The following is a 25900-nucleotide window of genomic DNA, read 5'->3' as shown; positions in this document are numbered from 1 at the left end:
TTCTTAGAGCCATTCTTGTCTGTGCTACAAGAGTTATTACAGCTTTGAAGAGCAGGAGTTTAATCAACAGTGAGAATGTAGCCACATGAGAATGAGGAAATTGAGAGCCAGCCCTCCCATCTCAGTCCCCTCGTGTCATTGTGTTACAACAGGCCCTTTCACAGTCACATGAGGCTGCCAGGGGACACCCTTCTCACCAGATCTAATACAATGAGGAGAAAAACGGTCCTCTTGCCCCTGTGCTCTTAGATGCACATGTGGCTCTTCATGCCACACACATCATGTGTTCCTGCAGTGAAAGGCCCTTTTGTCACAGGCACACACCAGCCCAGGCAACTTAACATCAGCCAGGATTGTTAAGTGGGGTCCCTGCAGCCTGCCAGCAGCATCACACCGCAGGAGGAATGTGGCTGCAGGAATCTGACCGGCTGGCTGCGGAGCGTTTGTGCAGCACACAACACTGCTCGATGCAGCTGGCTTTGCCCTGCAGGAACAGAGTAAAACCAGGGACTGATGATTCCCAGAACACATCCTGCTGTTGCTTGGGATGGCCACACAGCCTCCAGCACTGGGTTGAAGGTTGGACTGCAGGATCTTGAAGGTCTCTTCCAACCCAGTACCTTCTGTGGTTCTGTGTGTCTTAGAGCAAGAGGGAATGGCCTCAAGCTGCGACTGGGGAGGTTTAGACTGGACATTAGGAAACATTTTTCCCGTCAGACACTGGAATGTGCTGCCCAGGGAGGTGGTTGAGTCACCAACCCTGGATGTGTTTAAGGGATGTGGTGCTTGAGGATATGGTTTAGGGGTGAGCCTTGCAGAATAGAGTCAGTGGTTGGATGTGGTGATCCTGAGGGTCTCTTCCAACCTGTGATTCTGTGATCCTGTGAAGGAATCACCACTACCTTACAAGTCCTCCCAGAGGCACAGCCACCTTGCTCCACCACCTTTCCAATGGGGAGCAGTGAGAATTGCATTTCCCTGGCTGGGTTGCCCAGCAATGAGCCTGGCCTGAGTGCCTCTCAAAGGACTTGCACAGGGAAGCAGCCACCACTCAAAGGTTACATTGTGGAGAATGCAGCCCAGGTACACCTGAAGAGGTCTTCAGGACTGGAAGCAGCAGGTTAAGTGTGCAGCAGCTCTCTGTCCAGGCATGGAGACACACCTCCTCAGGAGGCTGTTTCATAAATTAAACCAGCCCCAAGGGGAGCAGTCCCACCTGGAAAGAAATGTTGCATTTGTGGCAGGGCCGGGTGTTAGGGTGCCCAGAAAAGGACCTACCAGACGCTGTCAAAGCTGAAGAACCCAAAGCGTGCCACTCCTTCGGTTCCCTGCTGTGTAAGTGCCCTCCACCCCACGGCAAAGCAAGCAGAGGACACATGCACACAATTTAACAATTTTATTAAAAATTGTACCAGTTATTAGAAAAAAATCCAAGTATTAAAGTATTAAAAAGCACCAAAGAAAGAAAGCACAAAGCAAATATACTGCACAGATACACAAAAGGAGCTCTGCTCAGTCACCATGGGTACAGGCAGGAGCCCTGGAGGCACACAACCAGGATAACAAAATGCTACATTCTCACTGGGTCTCAGTCCATGGCCAAGAGGCTGTGTGCACTTCAGGACTAGTCCAGACAGAAGCCTCACAGGAGAGCATCAGGGCTTGCTCCTGCAGCAGGGCAGGATCAGAACTAATGGGGAAACCCTCCCCTGAGGGAAGCTTTGTTAGGTACGTTGCCAATTCTTGCTCACCTTGCTCTTTCGGTTTTCCAGGGGGAGGGCTCTGAGGTTTTAAAAAAGAAAAAAAACCAACCCAAATCCCACAAAAAGAGAAAAAATCAGAAGGAAGGGGAGGGAGAAAACGTGAAGCCCCAGTTCACAGTGCTCTCATCGATGAGTTCCACCCAGAAAGGTGGGAGGCTGCACTCCACAGCACTGGAGGGGAGAGAGGCAGAGCCCCCAGTGGTCCAGATGAACACACTCAGATTGAGTGGCACCCAGTGGGAACAGACACCGATCCCTTGGGCTGTTTGCAAATGTCCCTTTTACAAGCCCACCTTCTGACCTTTATTTAAGGGATCCTGACAGTGTCATCTTTCCAGCAGTCTCTCTCCCTTTTGTCATCCAAGTTTCCTTTCAGAATAGTCTGATCAAAACCCAGAGCTGAGGAATCTGTGGCGATGCTCTCCTGGAGCTGTGTCCACGAATCAGGGAGACTCCTTTAGACTTCAGAAGAACTTTATACATGCAAAATTTCCATAATAGGTTTTAAAAACAGTTTAAGAATCTACCCTTCCCACCCCTCCATTCCCCAAAGGCAGCAAAGAGTCTGAAGACAGAACATGGCTTAAAACACAGCCCACAGACATTAGGTTTCGCTTCCCAGAAACCAGCTTCCAGTCCGGGATTGGCAGGAAGAGAGCCTCCTTTCTGTGGCTAAGGGGGAAGGTGAGGCACACGGAAGAAGGAAGGGGCAGGGGATGTCAGACTGCACTCAGGTTGAGAGCACACACACTCACACTCACACATGCACACTCACAGGCTCACACACACGAGTACATTCCAGTGCATTTGATGTGTTTGGTCTTTTCTGCTTTTCCTGGTGGAGAGGAGCTGAGCTGTGTGACAGCCGCGTGAGCACACGCAGACCAAAGAACAGAGACCACGCTGGGCGTGAGGAACTGTAAAAGATTGTCCAGGCACCTTTTATCAGTTCCCTGAGGTATTTCTTCTTGCTAAAACAATCAAAGGCAACAGTAGGCATTTTTGCAAACGGTCACAGAGGCCAGTTTGAGCGACAGACTCTTTGGAAGGTCATTGCTAAAACCCTCTGCTGGCAGACGATGCCAGTCCTGGGCAGCGCTTGCTCCCTGTGCAGAGCTCCCATCCACAGGAGCAGGCATTCCATGGTCCTCTTCCTTACGACCCCACAGCAAGTCCTGCTGGGGAGAAAGGCAAGGCCTCCACAAACCTGCATTCTGCTGTGATCCTGGCACGCACACCAAGTGCTCTCCAGCCTTTTCCCTTGAGAAGCAGCACACTGTCCAGCATGCCACATCTCACAATCCCCTCAGCCAAAGCAGAGATCTGGGTCAGAACCAGAAGGCTGGAATCCATTGCAGAGCAGATGGGATCTCATTGCAACAACCTCAAGGAGTTCTGCTTTTCCTTCAAAAACCCAGCCCTTCTCCCTAGTCTACCAATGGGCAGAATCTGCAGTTTCCCAGGGGAGTGCCAAGCCCCACACTGAATGAAATGCAGCCTTGGGTGCAGGCCCAGTGCCTGCCATGGAGCGGCTCCAGGGCTGTAGTAACCTCATGTGCACACATCCAGGCTTGAGGAGACACAGCACATGGCAGCAGAAAGAAAGATGTCTTTGCAGTCACTCTTTCCACATCAAGAAGGACTGGGTTCCTTGGCTCTCTTCCCTTATTGATACACAGTTCCAAAGCCAAGGCTGATAAGGAAGTTTTTCAGGACTGCTCTAAAGGGAGTGTAGCCAACAAGCATCTAACAGCACCCAGCTATTGAAACCGAGAGATGTGATCAGTGAGGCAGCAGTTCAGTGCTACCAGGGTATCAGCACCTGCAGTCCCAACTCACAGACCCAACAGCAACCCTTCCCGTGCAAGTTCCTCCTTTCCCCTGCCCTTGTTGTGTCCTGTTTAGGACAATTTGCAGCTAACCCTGGGCAGTCACTTTGTGATTACTGGCTCAGCTTTCAAGAACTCAAGGAAACATAAAGGAAAACTCACTATTTATCCCTACTAGCACCAGGCTTGCTGGGTCCTGGGATGGGCAGGTTACCAGATACTTGAAGGGTGGGAAGTTGGGAAGGGATAGGAAGAACTCTGTCCCTCAAGGAAAGAGAGTTGAGGTCTGAAGCTGTCTTGGAGGTCTGAGGCAGGCAAGCAAGATACTTCAGGGCTGCTGGGACCAGCAGCAGCAGCTCAAGCTCTTCTTAAGGACTGCTCATTAACAACAGGATTAAGATCAACTGTTCTTTCTAAATTGTTAGACTGCAGCTTTACAACACAAACAGTGTCCCACTCCTTTCACCAATGCAAACCCATCCCCCCAAACTCGAGCATCCCCCTTCACAGTACTTCAGCCACGTTCCTGGGAGCTGTTTTCCCAACCAAGTGGTGTGTGTCCATGGCCACATTCTAACAGCCACTCTGCTGGGCAGATCTCCTCACGGCATGCTCAGGGGGCTTCACTAACATGGAATGGGTGACAAAGGCATGGGTGCTGTGCATCTGTTGATAAACACACAGCCTTCTCACTATTTCTTCCAGCAGGTGAGACTGTAAGTACACACCAGCTGATTCTGCCTAAGTGAATCACCAGCCTGCCCCTCCAAATCTGCATGAAGTAAAACAAGACTTTTGGGTTGACAGAGCAGATTTCCTTTCTCCAAGATATGCAGATATGGAATATAATTAAAATATAATATCAGTGGCTGCAAATCTCTGGCACCAGTAACCAACAGGCACGTTGCAGGAAGTCAGCCTTTGTCTAGCATTAGCTCCACATCTCCAATCAAGTATTGTTGTTCAAGGAGATCTTAACTGGAGACCCTGGCAGGACCAATTCTGATAAGTCTGTTGTTACAAGGGGAAACACAGACTGGCAAAGAAGTGTCTTTCCCTGAGCCAAAGGACTCTGCTGAGGCAGGCAGCCTGACTGAGGCAGGGTTTCAGATACTTGTTTCTCTACATCTAGAAGTCTTACCCTGGATAAACTGGTTGGGTTTGCAGCACCAGAAAGCACCAGTACCAAACCTATCTTTCCAGCTGGCACATCCAGAACAGGCCTGATCAACCTGTTTGGCAGCCAAGTCCGAGCTGAGGGGAAGGGGCAAGCTCAGAAGGGTTTCTAATTGCCAGGAGCACTTGCTGAACTTGAATTGCTCATAGTCTGCAGGGCTGCTAAGGTGTAGCTTTGACTGTTAGAATAGAATAGAATAGAATAGAATAGAATAGAATAGAATAGAATAGAATAGAATAGAATAGAATAGAATAGACCAGCCCAGGTTGGAAGAGACCTATCATCCAACACTACCTAATCAACTAAACCATGGCACCAAGCACCCCATCAAGTCTCCTCCTGAACACCTCCAGTGATGGTTACTCCACCACCTCCCCAGGCAGCCCATTCCAATGGGCAATCACTCTCTCTGTATAGAACTTCTTCCTAACCTCCAGCCCAAACCTGACAAAGGGGTCCTGGCAGCCAGTGGTGACACCCAAGCACCACAGCCTGGAGCTTAGACCATGCCTGCAGTACCGCTCAGCCTTGCCCCAGGTGCCAGCCCCTCTCGCAGTGCCCAGCGTGCGCTCCAAGCAGACTGTGCAAAGCAAGGCATGGAAAAGCCTCAGCCCTGTCCACACGGGCATAGAGTGGCTTCCATCCTGCTGCTGCAGTCAGCAACAGCTGTCACCTGTGTCCCTCTGGGTAACTCTAGTGCACATGCTTGAAGAAACAACACAAGCCCCCAAACACTTCTCCCTCCTGAAAAAACCTCCCCCCCTCCCTCTCCAGAAAACCCACCCCCCAAAATATTACTTGAGATTCATTTATGTGAATTATAACCATCAGGGACAAGCGTAGTACTCTAGCTCTAGCTAGAAAAATAACAAAAAAGGAGGAAAAAAAGCTTTTCTCACATCAGGTCTCCTTGTGTTGAGGGTGACTGTGAACAGGTAACACTAAAGAAGGCTCGAGGACCTCTTTCAGGGAGCTAAAGCACATTTTGCCCCAGCAGAGCAGGATGCAAACCAAGAGAACAGGGCTGGGAGCAAGGGAGAAAGTCCAAACGTAACTGTGCTCAGCAAATTGTTACCAGACACTGCAGAGCAGTGGTGACTTCACACAAACAGCAGAGCCATCAGGAACCAGAGGAGGGTGTGCAGAGGTGTGAGGAGAAAGCACATGTGCAAGTCAACTGCTCTCCCATACAGCAATGCCTGGCTTAAAGAGTGGACCATGAGCAGAGTTCTTCAACACTTGAAGTCAACATTTTGCAACAGGCCTGAAGAACAATGGTCTGGACAGCTCTTCCTCACGCTGGTTGCATTACTTGAGGCCTACAAGAAGGTGCAGTGGCATGTGGAAAGAGCCTGAAGAAAATGCAGTCTGTATTGCTTTTCTGCTTGTGTTTTACCCTCATGGTCACCAGGTTGGTGACCTGACAGTATTTAAGGCTACAGAGAAGCAGCCACCCATGTTTAAGGCTGCTTCAGTTTGGTGGAGTCACTGCCCTGTGCTGCTCCAATAGTGTCAATCCCGTGGACAAACTTCTGAGTGCACACAAACCAGTGACTGTAAGAAGTCCTCCCTTGAAGTGACACTACTGCTGCTAGTCAACAAATGCTTACAGCAGGCCCCAAACATTACACACTGGAGTAACAGGGAGGCTGCCTGTACAGTGTTCATGTCAGAGCAGTTGCCAATTAACTTCCCTGCTGAATCCTTAAGCAACTAGGGGATGCCTGGGACAGAAGCCTTCCTGGCCAGCCACACTGTAGTGAAAGGAAAGCAAACCAAATCAAAGCAAACCCCCATCATCCAGCTGATCACAACATACACATCAGCATTGCAGAAGAATGGTGCTTGTGTTGTCTTCCATGGGCTGTGGCTTCACACTGGGCACTGCCAACGCTGCACTGGAAGCAAACCGTGGTAGAACCAAGAGCCACCAGCAACCCCAGGAAGGCTTAATTTGAAGCCTGTTCTACTCAAATGATTTGCCCATTGATGGCAGTGACAAAGAACAATTTCCTGTGAAAGAGCTGCGTCTGGTGCCCAGTGGAAAGGCTGCAGAGATCAGATTTCAGATTTGTTATTTTCTCTCACATGGGCTGCAAGAAACAAGCAGTAACCCATGCTGAAAACAAGTAACCTGCTGCATAAAGGCTGCTTGGATGTTTTCATTGCTAAAAAGAGCTTTGTATGTGTGTGTCTGTGTGTGTGGAGGATTTGAGCATCTCTGCTCTGGAAGATACCCAAAGGATGTTTAGTCATTGGTCCCAGACATCATTTGTAACTAGCAGCCAAAATGACACTCCTGCACTCTCCCCTGGGCTGACAGAGGGCAGGGGAGGCTGTTGGTCTGGTGCCTGCCACCCTTGCACAGAGGTGATGTGCAGGGAACCAGCAGCAAGCTTTACCAAACACCCCCACATTCTGGCTTTCTTTGACAGTGTTGGACAAGAGCTCCCTGCCCCGCGGGCAGGCAGCAGCAAAGAAGAGTCCATAACCCCCGAACTGGAAGAGGAGCATCAGAAAGGCAGAGTCCCAGGGCCGGCCGGCGCTGCGCAGCCTCTCGCCCCAGCCAGTGCTTGTTCAGCGCTCCCTGCGGGCTGCGAGCGGCTCACCTCTGCCCGGGGCCGTTCCTGTTCGCCTCCGTCTGCAAGGCCAGGTTGTGTAGGAAGGGGAAAAGCTGCCACCACACTTGATTTCTGTTCTGCTGATGCTGTAGAGGAGAACGGTTGAGGCGAGGTTATTTATATTTCTGAAATTGCAACACACCACTTCTCTTTTCCAACAACAACTCAGTTACACTTTTCAAGAGCAGACACTTTAATCCCATCAGCATAACAAGGGGGTGCAGCAAGGGATGAGGGGAGAGAGGGAAATGATAAGTTCTCCAGAAATAATTGTAGCTCTAACATTACAGAAAGAAAAGAGCAGACCCTTTATGCATTGTGCACAAGAGGATTAAACTTTTTTTTTTTGCTTGTAGGATTTTGCAGAGTTTAGCCAAGTGCTGTTTTTAATCAGATTGGCTTCTGAGCCTTTCAAAAGCCCCAGCTGCATGAACAAACAACCTTTTTTTTTTTTAAAAAAAAAAATCCCCCTTCACCCCAAAAGTAAAAAAAAAAAAAGAAGAAAAAGAAAAAAATATAACTGGTGATCCATCTGTAAGTGATTTGACACCGTGAAGGTCAAAGGGTTAATCTTCAATTTAAACCACACTGCTGAGACAGCAAAACTCTGATTTCATCTAGTACAAGAAAACACATTCGTGCACACACACACTCCCCCACCCTCCCCCCACCACATTTTCCTTCCCAGCATCTCCAAGATAATACTGCCCTTTTTATAGCCACTTTTGACAGTAAGCCATAAATAATCAGCCTTGGAGCCCTTTCCTACTGACTGGAGCCAATTAAACCTTAAGCAAGAACATACTTGAAAACACACAAAAAACCCAAACCAAGAGGTTATTTCAGGTCCCATTGTCAAGGAAGAAACATGGGAGTTGAGTTTCAGGGGGACACCAGACTACATAATGCAGCTCTGGGGCAGGGACACTGTTCCTTCTTTTGTTATGTGTAATCACCCCTGCAAAAGCAGCTCCGATTATCCCCCCACCTCCCCACACGTTAATGGCATCTCACACAAACAGGTGGGTTTCTCTTTACATTGCCCAGCCTGGGATACTATTTCACCTCAATAACCCACCCCCTATTAGAAGTCAGCCTTTGTTTTCTCATCCAGAATTCCATATTTGCTAAGCAGGACTGATCATTTCTGGAAAACAAAACAAACCAGCCCAAATCCCCCCCGCCCCCCCCGCCCCGAGAAGAGGAGGAAACAGAAGACTGGCTTCCAACAACTCTGCCTCACTACACAGGAGTTCATGAAAGAGCACTGAAGCACGTTATATGAACAAGATGTTTCAGCTCAGATTAGCCCAGCAGGGCAGAACAACACTGTTGCAAAGCATTCTTTACATAATCACAAATGAGAGAGACTTGCAACTGGAGTTGGTGTACTGGAGAGGTGTCAAGAGGCAGCTTTTAACCCTCTCCTAGGTAGTCATTACATCACGTTCCCGTTTCAGCCTGAGCAGATCTGTGCCACTGCAGTCACCAGCTCACACTAAACAGCCTTCAGAACACTGTGCTCATCCTGCATCTTGGCAGTTGATCATTCTTCTTACCCTCAGCATTTAAGAGTTGTCTCCTGGATTTAGAAGAGCTCACGCAGATCCCATCACACATTTCAGCACTGCTGCGTCTGGAGCACAACTCACAGACAGCGACTCTGGAGCCTTCGAGCCTTTGTTTGAAGCCAATCAGCCCTGAGTTCAGCCCATGCTGACCTCCAGGCACTGCGGGGCTCACAGGTGAAACCCTAGGGCTGGGTTTCCAACAGAGAGCAAGATGCTCTTTGGTTTGTCACCTGGTCTTGGTCTGACCAGGCCTGCCCTTCCTCACCCAGCTCCAGAAATGCTTCTCAGCCTCCCCCACAGAGTCACACTCCCAAACCTGCTGAAACATGCACCTGGAAGCACAGTGCCCCGATGACACCCAGACACTGTTGTGTTTACCAAGCTACCGCAGCTCAGGCTGGCTGCTCCTTAAACAGACAGCTTGAGGGAAGATGTCAATGGAGCATGCAAGCACAATGCTGCCTTCTGCCATGCTGCAGGTGGGGCACAGCGCTAGGAGAGTACAGTGGCCAAACACGCCATAGATGCTCTGAAGATCATCTGCTCTGCTTAACTTATTCTACTGGCAGCCACGAGGGTGAAGAATTGTCCGGTAGGGACTCAGAATGGGAAATGCAAAAGGATGTTTAAAAAGTGTTATTGAAATTCTAAACTGGAAATACCTCTCAGCTCCACTGATGGCCCCTCTGTAATGGAAACTCTTCGACTACCTGAGGGGCAGGTGGCAGCAGCTGAGCTGGCCTGTGCAACTCCAACTCCTGCACACTGCCAGGAGGACAATCCCCATTTTAACGTCCTGCTTCATGTAGAAGGAGAGTTTGAGCTTCCATACACCATAGCAGGATTCTGAACGCTCTGTCTTCTGCTTAGGTTTTACATGTCACCCCCCCAGAAAAGGATCACTTGTTCTGTGCAGGGAAAGGTAAAGGAGGGGGGGAAAGAGTAGCATCCTCCTCCCCCTTATTTGAAGGGAGGAAGCTTTCTGAGGGAGGTACTGGGGTTTGTTTTACTCTGGTAAATCAGAGTTTTAGAGCCCTACTTATAGAAGGGTTACAGACCTGCCAACAAACCCCCAAACCCAGTGGGATGTGGTATCACAAACCCTGGGGAAAACTCTTGCACTTTTTGTAGTTTATATTTTACTGTGTTTATTTCATTGCCTCATGAAGGCACTTCTTTGCTATAGCCTTTTTGTCTGTCTCAAGCTGAAACATGTTTCCCACTATTTGCCTAAGACACTCCAGGAGTTTTCCATGCAAGAGCAGAATAGGAATTATTTTCCCCTTATTTCCCCCTGCTTATAAGAAGCAAAGACATTCACATCACCTTATGAAGGCTGCTGACACCACTAATTTTGTTTTGAAGTTAAAAAATAGAGCACTAGGCCCAGGGCAGCTTTCCAAGTTTTATTCCTAGACCTAGGGCTTGTACTTCCCTGGGCCTGTGCTCAGCCAGCATTTCCTTCCACAGTGCCCTGGTCCCACACACACTTTCACTGGCTCACCCCAGGAGCAGCTCGCTCAGCCTGGCCTCTCCTCACACAAGTGCAGGACAATGAGCAAGGCTGAATTACTCTGATCAGAGGTTGCCTTTACTGTTGGCCAGGTCATCCCAGCCCATCCGGTCCATGGCATCACGTAGTCAAGCTGATGACACAGAGAGGTGACCGAAGAAGAGGAGCAAGGTGGGACTGCTTGCTTCAGCAGCAAGCCTAGCTAACAGGGTTTACAGAGCTTCACTTCTGGACTGTGGTACTAGCTTAGTGTGGGACAAGAGCCACAGAGTGGAACTGGCAGACACTCCTTGCAGGAGAGAGAAATATTTCATAGAAAGAGCTGTCCCAGCCTGAAGAACGTCCTTTTCCCAAGTTTCAGTAGCTGTGCCTCTGCCAAAACCAAAGCACTCCAGCTTTTCAAGACTGAGGGTTTTTGGTGTGGTGTTAAGTTAGATGCCAGGAAGGACAGAAAAGCCAGTAGAGTGACTCCATGAATCTGGCATCCATTCTTTTCAGATGTGACATGTTTTGAGTAAATTCTTACCCTTTGCTGAGACTCGTGACTGCTGTGGCACAGGTTCATCACCTTCCTAAGCTTCACCGTGCTGCTATGTTGCTCATTGAAACAGTTCAGCCCTCAGAGGAACTGCTGCACCAAGGCATCAGGGATGAACACTTTGCTACCTCCACAGTGAACACTGTGAAGCTCCTGAAGCCCCTTCTGCCTCCTGCACTACCTGGGACCACAGATGAGACTTGTGAATACACCAAGTCAACACAAAGCTGGAAGCACATAAAACTGTTTCCTATTGCAGCTGGTGCTTTTTGAAGGGGACATCCTTAAGAGACTGTCTGTCTGAGGGGTCAGCATGAATGCTTGGATGAGTCACAAGGCCAGTTTACAGGAAGAGTGTCCTCTGCAGCAGCATTACCCCAGTGAAGCATGTTCCATGCACTGTGCTGAACCAAACCCCACCACGCTGGTAAACAAGTACAGAAAAAACTCCAAACACAAACCAGGAAGACTTTTACTGGAAGCAAATGAAAGCAAGACATGACTGACCCAATTCCTAAGACATGCTTCATGCTTAAGCACACAGAAGGCTGTCTGTTGGCTATCTGTCTGCCCAAGAGCAGCCCAGATGCCCAAAGCGTGTCGCCCCACCAAGTCCTTGCAAGGGTGCTCATGAGACGATCACGACAGGTAACACACCTTGAAGAAAGTCTTGTCCCTCTGATACAGCTCCTTGAGTTCTTGAGCATAAATGTTTAAGGGATGGCTGGGATTCACTTTTACACCTGAGACGTGTGTGCCTTAACCACATACAGAATACGTTCATCGCAGACACATCTTGTGTGGCTCTGGTACATGTCTGTCACATACCCAGAGGGGCACACCTGCCTGCACTCTTGGGCAACTTCTGACTTTGCTTCATGGCTTCCAGGTGGCTCAGGGTCCAATCTAATCCCATTTGAACTGGAAGGATTAAAATATGGCCATACATGGCACTACTAGAGCACAAGAATGGCCTATGTGTACCTAGACCCCTTCTTCTTGCTTTAGTGACTAATACAAGCATTAGCAGTAAGTTGTTGGGGTCTCAGTTATTCACTGGAAACAACAAACACACCAGGAGCAGCTGCTGACTCATCGCTGAGGGCTGCTCCGGCTGCCAGGTGGCTGCAGGCACATTGTACTACCACAAAATATGCTTCAGCTGAGAAAGACTAGAAAGTCACAGTCCCCAAGGCAACAGAGGTTACAAAAGGTGTCCCCTGCTGAAGAGGGAAGTGCAGGCCAATGGAAGTCAGATACCAATCTTTCCAGCTGTGATTCCTAATGACTGAAGAATAATGCATGTGTAAAAGCAGCAGGGAAAAGGAGCAGTGAAACACCAAAACACCCAAACGTTCCTAAGAGAGAGGAAACAAAACTGGAGCTTAGTGGCACAGTTTCTCCTGGTGGCACAGAGGAGGACAAGGATCTTCTTCAGGGATCTGTGCCCTTCTGCCTTGCAAACCCCATGGCTCTCCTAGGTGGGACCGAACTTCTGGTGGAGGGAGGTATCCCCTCAAGCACTGCTTCCTCTCCCCAAGCCTCCATCAGGCTTTGCAGAGCGTGGGAGGCACCAAGAAGAGTGTTGACAGGGAAAGGACATACAGAACAGAATGGCAGGAGGGAGGCAGGGTGCACCAGATCCCCCAAACTTGTTCAGGGGCTGCCTAGCCTAGGCAGAGGAGACAGCACTGACCCCTGCCAAGGCAACGGGCAGATGGTGCTGCTCAGTGCCCAGAGCTGCTGCGGGGCACAACTGTGCAGGTGAGCCCTTGCTCAACACTCTGGCAGCTCACAAACAAACAGGCAGCCCCTCGCCTTCCTCTGCAGAGCAGGCAGGAAGGGGAAGCAGACAGACGCCATAGCAACAGCCAGCTGACAGCAACCTGGGAAGGGCAACCCCCGGCCACGGCGTTCCCAGGCCCCCAGCCTTCCCCTGCTGCACCCCCGGGGGGCACGTCACTTACTGTCCATAAATACACTAAATAAGGGTCTTGCATCCCCACAGAGCCACACCTGATACAGTCCTCAGCCTGCAGCAGGGGGCCCAGGGGACATCTGTCACCCTACAGACAGCACCCGTGCCCTCCACAGCCCCAGCGGCAGGCAGCGAGCTTGGGCAGATCTATCCACTCAGCCCTCAAGCCAGCCCTGACTCCTGAAGCACAGCTTCCACAGCCTTCGGGGCATGCTGCATCCATCATCAGTAAGTCTGCAGATGACAGCAAGCTGGGGGCAGGAGTTGATCTGCTGGAGGGTAGAGAGGCTTTGCAGAGGGACCTGGACAGGCTGGATAGATGGGCAGAGTCCAAGGGCAGGAGATTGAACACATCCAAGTGCCAGGTGCTGCACTTTGGCCACAACAACCCCATGCAGTGCTACAGGCTGGGGTCAGAGTGGCTGGAGAGTGGCCAGGCAGAAAGGGACCTGGGGGTACTGGTTGACAGCAGGCTGAACATGAGCCTGCAGTGTGCCCAGGTGGCCAAGAAGGCCAATGGCATCCTGGCCTGCATCAGGAGCAGTGTGGCCAGCAGGAGCAGGGAGGTCATTCTGCCCTGTACTCAGCACTGGTTAGGCCACACCTAGAGGCCTGTATCCAGTTCTGGGCTCCTCAATTTAAGAAAGCTGTTGAGATGCTGGAAGGTGTCCAGAGAAGGGCACAAAGCTGGGGAGGGGTCTGGAGCACAGCCCTGTGAGGAGAGGCTGAGGGAGCTGGGGTTGCTTAGCCTGGAGAAGAGGAGGCTCAGGGGAGACCTTCTTGCTCTCTACAACTACCTGAAGGGAGGTTGTAGCCAGGCGGGGTTTGGTCTCTTCTCCCAGGCACCCAGCACCAGAACAGGAGGACACAGTCTCAAGCTGTGCCAGGGGAGGTTTAGGCTGGGTGTTAGGAAGAAGTTCTTCATAGAAAGAGAGATTGGCCTTTGGAATGTGCTGCCCAGGGAGGTAGTGGAGTCACCATCATTGGAGGTGTTTAAGAGGAGACTGGATTGAGGCACTTGGTGCCATGGTTTAGTTGATCAGATGGTGTTGGGTGATAGGTTGGACTCGATGATCTCAAAGGTCTCTTCCCACCTGGTTAATTCTATTCTATTCTGCTGCCCAGCTATGAGGGAGCCTGAGGGCAGGAAGGTGGGCAGGGAAGTGGGCAGGCAGGAAGGGAGGTGGGAAGGCAAGCAGGAGGTTGGAGGGCAGGCAGGGAGGGAGGGAGGTTGGAGGGCAGGCAGGAAGGCAGGCAGGAGGGCGGGCAGGTGCAGCGCTGGAGCCTGCGGGCAGAGCAGCCTCTCTCAGCGGCGCTGATGACTCAGAGGCTAAATTTAGCCAGCGATATAAACACAGCAGCCACAGCGCAAACACTGCCGGGCAGAGCTGCTCTCACGCAGGCCCTCTCGGCGGCTCCTCCGCAGCCTGCAGCCCCTTCACAGCCCTCCTCAGGGGGCGGCTGCGGACCCCCGTTGCCAGCAGCTTGTCAGGCATTGTAGCATGGGGAAAAAAAGAATCTAACTGGGGCTAACAGAAGTTGCCTCACTGCTTTTATTTTTAGCTGAGTACTCCTTCTGCTGTGGGGCAGTCCATTGGCAAGGGCAGTGACCAAGCAGAAACAAAAAACCCACCCAAACAGAGGGCTGTAAAGGCTGGCAGGACGTCCCTGCTCAACGCCTCGAGCCAAAGCAGGACTCTGCAGTCCAGCACTTGCTTCCCTGCTTTCTGCCACAACGTAACTAAGGGAAATACAAACATGCACACTCCTCACCATAAATAATCAGTCCACACATCTCATCACCCCCCGGGCAAGGCAGTATCTTAATAAGATCAACTGACCTAAGCGCAGGACTGGAGGCAGAACAGCCAGGTCCCAATCAGTGATCCCTGCATGATCTCAGACAAGTTATAACCTGCACTTCCTAGTCTCCCACACTAAAAGAGAAGTGGGATATTACCACAATTATTTCTTAGTTGACAAACAGCCTCTCAGCTGTCACGCCGCTGCCAGCAGAGAGCAGGCTCCAGAGCCAAGGGAATGCAGAAGAGCCTGTGGAGAGCACTGGGGCTGCACGGGAGAAGCAACAGGGCTGGATGGAATTTAAACCACAGTGATACAGGTGATATTAAGGAATTCTGCAACACAATTCACTTGTCCCAAATAACTATTTTGTGATCTTTAATGTGTGCAGCTTCGGCCTTTTGAGGCTGTGGCCCGACTGCCTTAAGACCCTGCAGTCCTGGGTGCCGGGGTGAGGGACTTGCAGTGCACAGAGCTTGCGCTGCTCTCCTGCCACCCAGCTCCTTTATCCTCTTCCCACTTCCTCTCGCACAGCTAGGCAGGAAGTTTTGCTTTTTAACATTATCCCCTAGTTTAAGCAGGAACAGAGTCATAGTATATTTAAATCTTTAGTCAGTTGATAGCATGGAGAAGGCTGATGCAAAAGCTGTGTGGTTTTCACTAAATCAGTATGCAGAGGTTGTATGGCAGACCCCAGCCTCCAGCAGCTGCAACCTTATGTGGCTGCCTGAGCAAAAGCAGAGGGCAAATACATGCAATAGCTCCCCCTAAACACTCTTCCAGCATCTAGCCAGTTTGAGCTCAGGACTTCCCATGTCAGATCTGTTTTCTGTTTATTTAGTATCTCCTTCAACAGCCATAAACTCATCCCCATTCCCCCTGAACCCAGATAAAATGCTGGGGTGCACAATATGCCTTGACAAGGGATTCCATAGCCCTACCTCCTGCATGAAAAACTGCCTCATTTACTTTGAGCTGGCTCCTACTAACGTGATTTTACCTAGTTCTTGTACTGGGAGAAATTACTCTATCCATCTCCTTCATGTCACTTTTGATTTCTGTTTCACATCGGTGGTCTGTTGGGGTTTTTTGTTTGTTTGGGTTTTTTTGGCTTAGCAGTCCTAGCCCAGTTTTTCCATTTTTCATATGGAAGTTTCATCATCCTTCTTGCCTTTTTCTGAACCTTTTCCAGTTCTGCTGCTTCACTTGTGAAAGAGGGAAATCAGAACTGTATGAAACATTCAAGACATGGGAGAAACATAGATTTATACAGTGGCATAACTATGCTCTTGTTCTCAGTTTCTTAACATACCAAAGATCAGATATGAAAGGGTCCAGCAAGTTTCTGTCAACATAAATGCCAAGTAAGCAGCTCCATGGGTGGCAGGATGTCAGAACAGGTGCTAGACAAGGGGCAACAGGTTGTTATTCCATGTATATGCATAGGGAAAAGTGCACTTCCAAGCCTGCCTCTTCCTTCATTGTAATTTGTCAAAATGGGGGAAAAAAACCAACAAACAAATCTAACACTAAGTGAAAAGTCTGTCCCACTGTTAGCAAGTTCCTGCCTCCACTGGCTGTGATAATCTCTCTTTCCCCTAAGGCAGCCTCCTTCCCTCAAGCAGACAACCCTGATGCCATACTCCTGCAAGAACTTTACATTTCAATCTTGCCAACCTCACAGCCCCCCAACCCGTGCCCTTTAAACCACGCTCAATCACTTGGGAGTTCTCTGATAGTCTTTCTTACCATGCTCTTGCATCCCCAGCTGCAAATTAAAGTCCTGCAATGGGCAACCCACAGACCACCAAGGTGAAGAGTCACTGCTTTGCACAGCAGCAGCAGGGACTAGCCAGCACCAACCAGCAAAGAAGATCCTGAAGCACACTGCCTTAGGACGTGAAAGCCAGCACTCACCCAAGTGTCAAAGAGACTGCAGGTATGAGCAAAGCAGGGAGCCTCAGTGCTGCAGGCTCAGTTGCAGGCCAGCCTGAGAGTCTCTGCTTTATTGGGAACTTTTTCTGAGCATTTTTCCTAGAATGGAGTCATCAGAAATGAGAGTTTTCTGCAAACAACTCCAGCTGAAAACAGCAACTGTTACAACGTGCTCTGAGTGTCCTCAGCACCCGAGGGAGGCTGGGATAAGGATGCCTGTGTAGTGCTGTGTGCCCACTCTCTACACCACTCAGGTTCTGCCCAGAGTCACAGGCTCCCTGCTGCGTAAGCAGAAGTGTATCTGGCATTGATAGGTCTCTTGAGAGGCAGAGGAGAAAAAGATGCAAAATATAACAAGTTTCCCTTTCAAAGGAAAACATTTCCCCCTGGACACTCTCAGTGTCATTAACTGGAGGCAAACAGGTAGCAGCTGGTCCACAACCAGTGTGGATGCAAGCATTCATGCTGCACAAGCTGCTCCAGTCCACCGTGGTGATGGCAAGAGAGCTTCTTGCTGAACCAACTGGGGAATTTAGAGAAACAAAGTTCTCTGAAGCTAGATCCACAGAGGCTTTTTTGAGCATGGTCAGCATATCTAAATCAACTACAGGATTTCTGATGTGTTGGAAAGGGGCTTTGTTGTTGTTTGCATGCACTTATTTACTCAAGAAAGATCAGCTCTGATTCAGCATCTGGTTCTCATTGCGGCTCAGCTTTTTTTAAACCAAGCTTTCCAGATGGGTTGACTGAAGCACAAGGAGGTCAAGAGACTTGTCTGAGGTCATACAGCAAGTCAGTGGCTCTGCTTGGAGTTGAGCCCAGAACTGTTCAAGGCTACCACTCCTTGGCTCTTAAAGAGACAATTTTATCCCCTGTGAAGTCATCTTATCACCACGAAGAAGAGATGTGATAAAAGCAGTCCCCTGAAAGCTGCAGCCTGCTTAGAGTTATTTGATTTGTAAAAAGCTGCAGCACTCCAGTGCCTCAATGGAGCAAGTCAGACCCAAGGGGTGTGATACTGACAGCCTGTGTCACCCTCCCCTGGTACAACCCCATGCTCGTAGGGGGTGGCTTTACGTGGTGGCTGCTGCCGTCCCTGGGTGTCTACTCACATCCCATCTAGCAGTACCTCCTGTTGTGAAATATGCTGTTGGTTCAGCACAGGTGACAGCCCCTTCACGAGGGAAAGACACTCAAGTGCACTCAGGACCTGGAGCAGAGCCTGAGCCCTTGCTGCCATGGTCTGGACTTGTGAGAGCCACAGGCAGCACATCCCAGCTAACTGACCAGCAGATGCTCTAAGCTCAGATCTGTTCTCCATAAGGTCAAAGAGCAGCCATCAGCTCACAGATCCCATGGCAATGGTACACTTGCTTCAAATCAAGGAGAGCAGGGTTCTCCTGCAGCAAACATGGCTTCACTCTACCTTTGTGTTTGTTTTGTTTTTTTTAACAGGGGCAGAGTGAGAAACACAACCAAAGGAAGAGTGCCAGAAACTACACCGCCTCAGACAGGCAGAAGGTACTGAAGAGCTCAAGAAAACAGAAGTGGATCTCGCATGTCATTCTGCAGAGCCCTCTGCAACCTATAGCAGGCTCTGCTACTTAGGAACACAGTGCTGACAGAGTCCATCCCATAATAAATTCAGCATCTTCAGGAGACGAAAGCCACAGTGCTAGGAAAATTTGTGTTCTTGCTCTAGCAACTGCTCTAAAGGATGCAAAAGCCAGGTTTAAAACTACTGTATTCTGTTTAATACATTAATAGGAAATGAGCCCCTGAAAATGGTGTGCATGCCAAAAGCAAGCATAGGTGCGGCCAACTTTCTTATTCTTACAAGATGCATACCCAAAAATCTTTTGTATAGCCAAGAACCACAGAGCAAATAGCACAGCGCTCAGCCCGGGGAAGAGATAACAGCGTCCCTGCAGGGCTCCTGGAGTGGGATGGGGCTGGACCATCCCTGCAGCCGAGTCCAATGACAACGCACTGATGTCAGCCTCAGCAGCTCTTGCCTGCTCAGATCCTCTCCTAGCCAGGGATGTACATTAACCAACGGCCTTTGTGTCAACACAGGCTTGCTGCTGCGGCAGCAGAATGGGAGCCAGAGCAGGACTTCTGGAGAGTCTGGCAGAACCCAAGAGCCACAAGAGGGCAACTCTTGAGCTGGGTGGGTGCACTACTCCAACACTGAAAGCCTTGCCTAGCTCCCACTGAAAGGGCATGGAGGTGCTCTTTGCACAGGCTCAGACAAGGTGCTTTGTAGGCTCTGAGAAGAGGCATAGTTGCTGAAAACCAGGCTTGCTCGGGACTTCACAAGACCACACTGGTGTGACTAACTTTGTGGTATTCTAAATCTGATTCAAGACACCACTCTGGAAAGTTGGTTTTGACCAAATGTTTGAGACAAGCTGGAATGGGGCACCAAAATCAGGGATTAGTTTCACAGCAAGATAAACGACAGCCCGGTTTTCCATGTCCTGGAGCCTGCCTTTTCCAAACCACAGCACAGTGTGACCCGGTTCAGGTCTCCGGGGGCAGAGCTCTTGCTCCTGCAGAAGCAGGCTGCAGAGTGGCCGCGCACAGGACCGGGGGGCGTCTGCGTACGGCATGAGTGCCAGAGGCCAAAGGAAATCTTCCGTGCAGGGCTGGGACGGAAGGGATTGGGCATGACAACAAAACACTTCGCGGGGAACGGTGCCTTGGACACTAGCACGGGGCTCAGGGTTGAGTCTTCCTGACAAACAAGAAAGAATCCCGAAACGGATCCAAACGGCGAGGCCGGTCCCGGGTCAGCCGCGCAGCACCGCTCCGTCCTCGGGTTAACTTTTCCTTTTTTGTTTTGTTTTCAAGTGTAAATGGCTGAGCGGCTCCCCCCTCCCGTCACAACTTGTTGCTCTTCCAGTTCAAACAAAGCCAGCGGAGCTCCTCCTCCGCTGGCTGCGCGGCCGGGCAGCGGGCGGCCGGGCGCCTTTGTTTACCAACGCTGCCGCAGGCTTGGGGGCGGCCGCTCGCCTCTGCCGCCAGCAGCCCCCGCCGCTGGCAGCCCGCCTCGGGCCGCGAAGAGCCCCGCTCGGGCAACCTTCAGCGGGGCTGGCTTGGGTGGGTGCTGCTGGAGGGATTTCCGAGGCACGGACATCACACAGATATGCTCCCTCCCACCCCCAGCTGGACGGGGTCAGGTTACAACCAGTTCCACCAGTTCGCTCCAGGGCGCCGCCGCCGAGTCAGTTAACCTCCCTGTCCTGGGAGGGTCTGGCTAGAGAGCACTGGGGGCTTCAGACATAAAGGTGGCACTGGGGAAAGCCTCATTCAACCCCCCCCCCCCCCCCCCCCCCCAAGTTAAGAATCTCGCGTGGCTCGTTACTCCTCGGTTTGCTAAGTGACATTCACAGCTCCGTCTACATCTCCCAGCCTGCCTGCTACACCTTCTTTAATCCTCCTGCTATTCTGAGTCCAAGTCCCAGAATTAATTCCCCTCTCTGATACCAAATACAGAGAGGACCAAATCTTTGCCCTAGTCACATGTCAATGCTGTCCCCAGGACAGATCCTCACTTAGCCTTGAGGAGAAATGCAACAGATCCTACACTTAACAGAGCATTATCTCTCAGAGCGAGAAAAGCTTTTCTGCCCCTCTCTGCAGTCACCAAGTGTCAGCTTCTTCATATGCTAGCAGATACACACTCTCCTTGGTAGCCTTGCATGGAAGTGTCAAAGTGCTGCCTGCTGCCAAGCCCCTGCCACCTCTGACAAAGTCTGCATGGGCTGGGATTTACATTTCATCTCAACAGGGCAAGGAGAGCAAGGCAGAAACAATCAGGGGGTTGAGGGGTGCTTGGTTAATTTTGTTTCTATGAAGAATACAGATTGTCTTTTAATTTTCTTATTAAAAGAAATAAAAGACAAAACAACAAAACCAAGATTCTGGAGTGTGGTTTTCAGACCTGATGGCATCTCACAGCTGTCTTTTGTTGTAAGGAAGTTAGTCACAAGTCTGAGACACTAACTAGGACTGGCTGAGAGGAGCTGCTAGCAAGTCTAGCATGATCTAAATATACTTCACAACATTTCAGAGAACTACCCCTAGACAAAACGAGTGTCAGAACAGCCTTCAGGCTCATTGTCATCTCCAAGCTGAGGAGCTGATATAAGCTACAGATGGCCACCTGGGCCACAGAAAAGAAGATGCTGATTGTGAAGAGAGTGGAGAAGAGGAGTAAAAGCTCCAGTAAAGAGCAAGGGGGAGATCCCTGGGGAAAGCCTCAGTGCCCCCGTTGCTGTTGAACTTGAAGAGCTGGAAGAGCAGCAGCTAACACAGAACAGCTCCCTTCCCAGGCAGTAAATGCAACCTATACATTCTTTTCCCTCCACTTGCCAATCGTTAGGAAGAAGCAGCAGTCTAGCATGCCCCAAATCCACCAGGATACTCCTGCCGTATTATCGCTGCTGGCAGGATGCTGCCTTGGACAGCAGCCCACTGAGATGATGCCTGGAGCTAGTCTTACAGAGCTCTGGGATGACTGAACCCCCACCTTCCCCCACCAGAGACACCTTACCCTCTGCATGTGGAGCCGGTGGAACTGGTCAGCAATGCACTGCAGCTTCCGTGCCAGCTGCACCTCGGCACGCGCCTCCCGATGGCCTTCCCGATGCTCCTCCTGCAGGTGTGGATCCAATGCAAAGCCAGCTGGAGGGACATGTAAACGGTAACCAGCATTGCCTACAAAACAGGTATCAGGAGAGTCATTCTTCCAGTGCAGAAAAAGCTCTTCTGCTCAGTGCTTTATGGAGGGCAGAGCCACACATCATCCCACATTTCTGATTCAGGCTACAGGCCAGTTCCTGACTGCACCATAACCATGCAGTAAAACATTTGCTCACTCTTTAAGTAGATCTGTATCGGTCAAGCAGAGCATTGTGCTGCTCCCCATAATCAGATGATTGGCAGGATCTTGCACTTGGTTCCTTTTGCTGCTTTATACTTCAGCCAAGTGCTGATTTTTTGTTTTTGTTTTAATGACAGTTTTGCAGTTTTACAAGGTCTGTGCCTCAAGTTGTCTCCCATTAAAGGCTGCTGTATCGTCTCTGTCAGACTTCCCTCAGTCTCTGGCCTTTACTGGGATTGATTTGAACTGAAGCTGAACTGAACACACAAAGCTGAGTGGCATCCCACCACTTACCAGTAAAACACTGGATGGACAAGCTACTTAATGACTTTAACTCCAGTAAAAGCACAAAAAGTTGTTTAACTAAGTGTAAATTAGTGCAGTTCCCTCTCCACTGAAAGCTTCTAGGAGTCTTCCTGTGTGGATGAGACCACTAGAAACTAACCAATGTTGGCACATTGTGGGGTACAAGGTATGGTGAGCAGTAAAATAAAATGTGACAGAGGCAAAAATAGTGGGAGCATCAAGGAGAGCAGAAGCAAGGAGCAAGTGCCTGGTTCCTGCAACAGACAAGCAAGGGTAAGGAAATTCAAGCTGTCTTTCCTGAAGGAGCAGGACCAAAGCAAAATAATTTCAGTCCTTTAGTAAAATGTGCTGGGGAAGTGCTAAAGGGACAGTTTCCTTGCTGCAAAGCTGGTGACACTGGAGTGCTCTTACCATAGAAGAGTCTCCGGGGCTCTTCAGTGACTCCACAAGGCAACATAACATCCTGACTGGAAGAGGACGGGCTGAGTGTTTGAGTTGCCTTGTCCTGCTGTTCAGGATGCCTGATACCGGGACCACAGCAATGTGTGAGGGGGAATAGTTGAAACCTCCCCAGAAGGCAGCTGTAGGACTGGTTCTGTGTGAAAATGCCAGTTGCAGTCATTTCACCAGGCTGACCTGCAAGTCCAAAGTCATCAGAGTGAAACACGTCATCGTCCAGCCCATCCAGGCTAGAATAGTCCTCTTCCAGGTAGCTGGGGCGATCCATCGCTCCTGCAATAAAGGGACATTTGAGGAAACAGCTAGAACACAACCAGAACGCTGTCCAGGAGAGAATGCCTTCTGCTCCGAGAGGGAAGCACAGCTCTTTCTTCCATGCCTGCCTCCCTCCCTCCCAGTGCTGCCCACCTGCACAGGCAGGAGAGGCGAGTGACTCAGTGGTGAAGGTCAGGGCTTTGTGGAAACAGAGTACTGAGCCTGAGAGAGACAAAGTTCACACGTGTCCAAGAGTCCACTCACATCTCCAGTTCCACAGCTACTCACAAGGAGAGAGCCAACCCCAACCCCAGCACACAGACACTGGAAAGACATTGTTGTAAAAAAGCAACTCTGAGCTTTCACATCACCCTGTGCCAGTCAGCTTCTTTGGGGCCTCCTTTGGCCTGCCATATTTGAACCTTATGGTATGCCCCTCTCTTTCACTTGATGAAGAAAAGCTCTTGTAATCACAAGGCTGCAAGGCCAGGCTTTTAAGAAACCCCAGTGGCTGCAAAACTCAAGAGCTGGCCAAGCCGCTTTTGTGAAGCTCTCTAACTTCTCCCTGTAAGGGCCCTGTAAGGGCCAACTTTCAACTTCTCATTCCTTCCATCTGCTTAAGTAAGACATGCCCCAAACCTGGGAATGTAATCACTCCATCACCCCTCTTACCCACCAGTCTACATACATTGTCAGTGCCTAAGTCCATTCTACTACTAAATCCAAAACATTGCTGATGTCAGTACTCAAAGAAGGACTTCTGTAGCAGCCATAGGAAACACTCCTGAGCTCTGTTGCAGTACAGAGTTGGACAAAGATGGTGGGGAAAAAGACCCCCAATAAACCCTAAATCACTACTTCAGATCTCTTTGCGAACATATAGTAATTAGAAGCAGATTTACCAAAAAAGACACGAGTCCCTTTACTGTTACCTGTGCATCTAACCCAAATGGAAGACAGACTCCTAAGAGATCCATCTCCAGGATTTCCACCCAGTTCCAAACAAGGCAGTGAAATTCAACTCTTCAGGTCTCTTCCTTTGCTCTGGTTTGCGAAGCATTTAACAGAACAGAAGACTAGCAAGAGGAATTTCAGGCCTGAAGGAGACATTAATAACAGTTTTATAAGGATGTGTTCGGCACTCCCCTTGGTGCTCCCATCTCCCCCCGGATGAGCAGCACTCACCACAGCAATGTGGCTAGAGGAGACAAAACGACACAGTGATGCAAGAACTGTTTGCACAGGGCTTTAACCTGGGGGAACTACAGTTATTTAAGTTGTTGCATCTTAGCAGTTTACTCAGCCCAGTCGCTACTCTCGAAGAGGAGTCTGCAGAGCAAACAGGTACCAGCCCTGCAGCTGGCCCAGTTCCGACTGATGACAGCAGTGCCGTCTTGGCACAGTACTCACAACATTCTCATCCATGGCTTAAAGCAGCACACCAAAAGGAGTTACAGGCCCTGCTGACCTCCTGCCGGATCACCATCACCTGAAAGGCCAGGTGACAACGTGTTTTGTATGTGCAGCAAGATTTGCAAGATCGCGTCCATCAGAGACCCACCGGTACCTGGGCATTCAAGAAAGTGCAACAAAGGCACAACGCTTGCCGGCAGCCCAGCCCTGGGCAAAACAGGGCTTTAGAGAGCAACAAGTTTTACTCGACCTCCTGCCATACTGTAAGGCTCTTTTGCAGAGCTCTTAGGAAATGCTGAAGAGCGAATGCCGAAGCAGCGCAGAGGATAACTCGTCCTATGGCTCGCTTCGCTTGCTTCCACTATCTTGAAACACTGCCATGTCTCGTCTGGGACAGACATAGAACAGCTCGGGCTCTGGGGGCTCTGCCCGATGGCGAGGGCACGAATGCAGGAGCCCGCGCCCTTCAGCGCCGTGTCCAATCCAGCTGAAAGCCAGCGGTGCCGCCGAGCCGGCTCCGCACGGCCGCTCTGACAGGCGGCGGGCCGGGAGCCGGAGGGAGGGCTCAGCACACACGTGCGTGCCAGCTTCCCAAAACAAAGCTGGCCGGCCTCGCTTCGGCACCGCCAGCTGCTTTTAACTCTTCCCCGTCTGAGCTCCAGCTCCGCAGATTCAGGTTAAACGCGGCTCCTCCGGGCAGCGCCGGGGGACAAGACCCCCGATCCCGGCGGGGCAACCCGGGACGGGCAGGGCTGGCTACCAGTAATAAGCCTATATCCGCAAATCGCTGCCTTGTCGGTGCCTATCGGGCTCATTCCCAGGCCGTCCGCTCCCCACTTCCTTCTCCCCGCATGCCGGGACGCCGCGGGACCCCAAGCAGGAATCGCTTCGTACCGCCCGGCCGGAGCTGCCCCAGGGCGAACCCCCTTCCCTGTCACGATCGCGCCCGGACTCGCCGCCGCGCTAACCGGAGACTTGTCTCAGAGGAGCCGGCTCCCAGCGGCGAAGGAACTTCACGGGCACTCACCAAGAAGCGGGAGAAGCGTCCCGCGGGGGGGCGGCGTCCCGGCACCCGGCGCCGCGCCTCCGCACTGCCACACTGCCGCCGCCAGCCGCCCGCCGCCCCGCGAACAGCTGACGGCGGCTCCGCCCCGCTGCGCCCCGCCCCCGGCCGCTGGCCAATGGGCCGAGAGGGGCGGTGCGAGGTGCGCTGCCAGGGGCAACTGCCGCGGAATGGGACGGCGCGGGGCGGGACGCACGCACCCCTGCGTCCCGGCCCCGCCTGAGCCCGGCCCCACCGCGCCCCCTTGGAGGTGCGGCCGGCGCTGCCGTATCTCACCAGACCGACTGTCCTGTCGCGGACGCCGGCCGGACGAGGGCTGTGGCAGAAGCTCGGCTTCTCTCTTCGCTGCTCTCCTCTTCGCTGCCGGGTGTGGGAAAGAGGAGGAGAGGGCCTAGCCCCAAGCAGTGGAACCAGGGGAGCAGCTGGCGCTTAAAAATTGCTTTTCTATTCGCAGTCTGCGTGAAAATAAACTGCTCCGTTCTGTTCCTTGTCTGTCAGGCTTCAGCGGGACCCAGTGCTGGGAGCAGGGCTTGGCCTGAGCCTGCAGCCACAGCAATCATCCTGTACTGGGAACAGAGTTACTGGCGTGTCTGGGTTTAACACTGCTGAGAGTTAGACTCCAGCTAGTTATCTTCGAACAAAACTCTTAATTCTTTACTTCAAATGTCTTAGGAATTTCTCTTTGTCTTTTAGAGTCTGAACATCAAGGTATGAGGGTCGAAAAGTGCAAAGGCAGCACGTTATTTCCTATGTTTAACTGATACACAAGAACTGAAGCAGTAAGGATA

The 25900-nt window shown here is 51.0% G+C and overlaps 1 protein-coding gene across 2 annotated transcripts in view; it reads right to left on the bottom strand.

Moving 5' to 3' along the window:
* The window catches only part of BMF (Bcl2 modifying factor), a 46050-nt gene extending 20885 nt beyond the window's left edge, over window positions 1-25165 (bottom strand). Inside the window, exons 1-5 of one of the 2 annotated variants that reach the window (XM_068162869.1) lie at window positions 25077-25165; window positions 23569-23733; window positions 22334-22654; window positions 21287-21450; window positions 7379-7476 (exon numbers count right to left, since the gene is read on the bottom strand). In XM_068162869.1, the coding sequence (XP_068018970.1) occupies window positions 7379-7476; window positions 21287-21450; window positions 22334-22649 (578 nt within the window). In that variant the 5' untranslated portion in view covers window positions 22650-22654; window positions 23569-23733; window positions 25077-25165. The remainder of the gene's footprint in view (window positions 1-7378; window positions 7477-21286; window positions 21451-22333; window positions 22655-23568; window positions 23734-25076) is intronic. The other variant, XM_068162870.1, reaches the window with a different exon arrangement.
* Between the last annotated feature and the right edge of the window lie 735 nt (window positions 25166-25900).

Source organism: Melanerpes formicivorus, unplaced genomic scaffold (genome assembly GCF_026170545.1).
Source record: "Melanerpes formicivorus ecotype bairdi unplaced genomic scaffold, bMelFor1.0.p_v2 SCAF_68, whole genome shotgun sequence".
Taxonomy (NCBI): Eukaryota; Metazoa; Chordata; class Aves; order Piciformes; family Picidae; genus Melanerpes; species Melanerpes formicivorus.
Note: the sequence above shows the minus strand (reverse complement) of the source record. Positions and strands in the feature narration are given on the sequence as shown.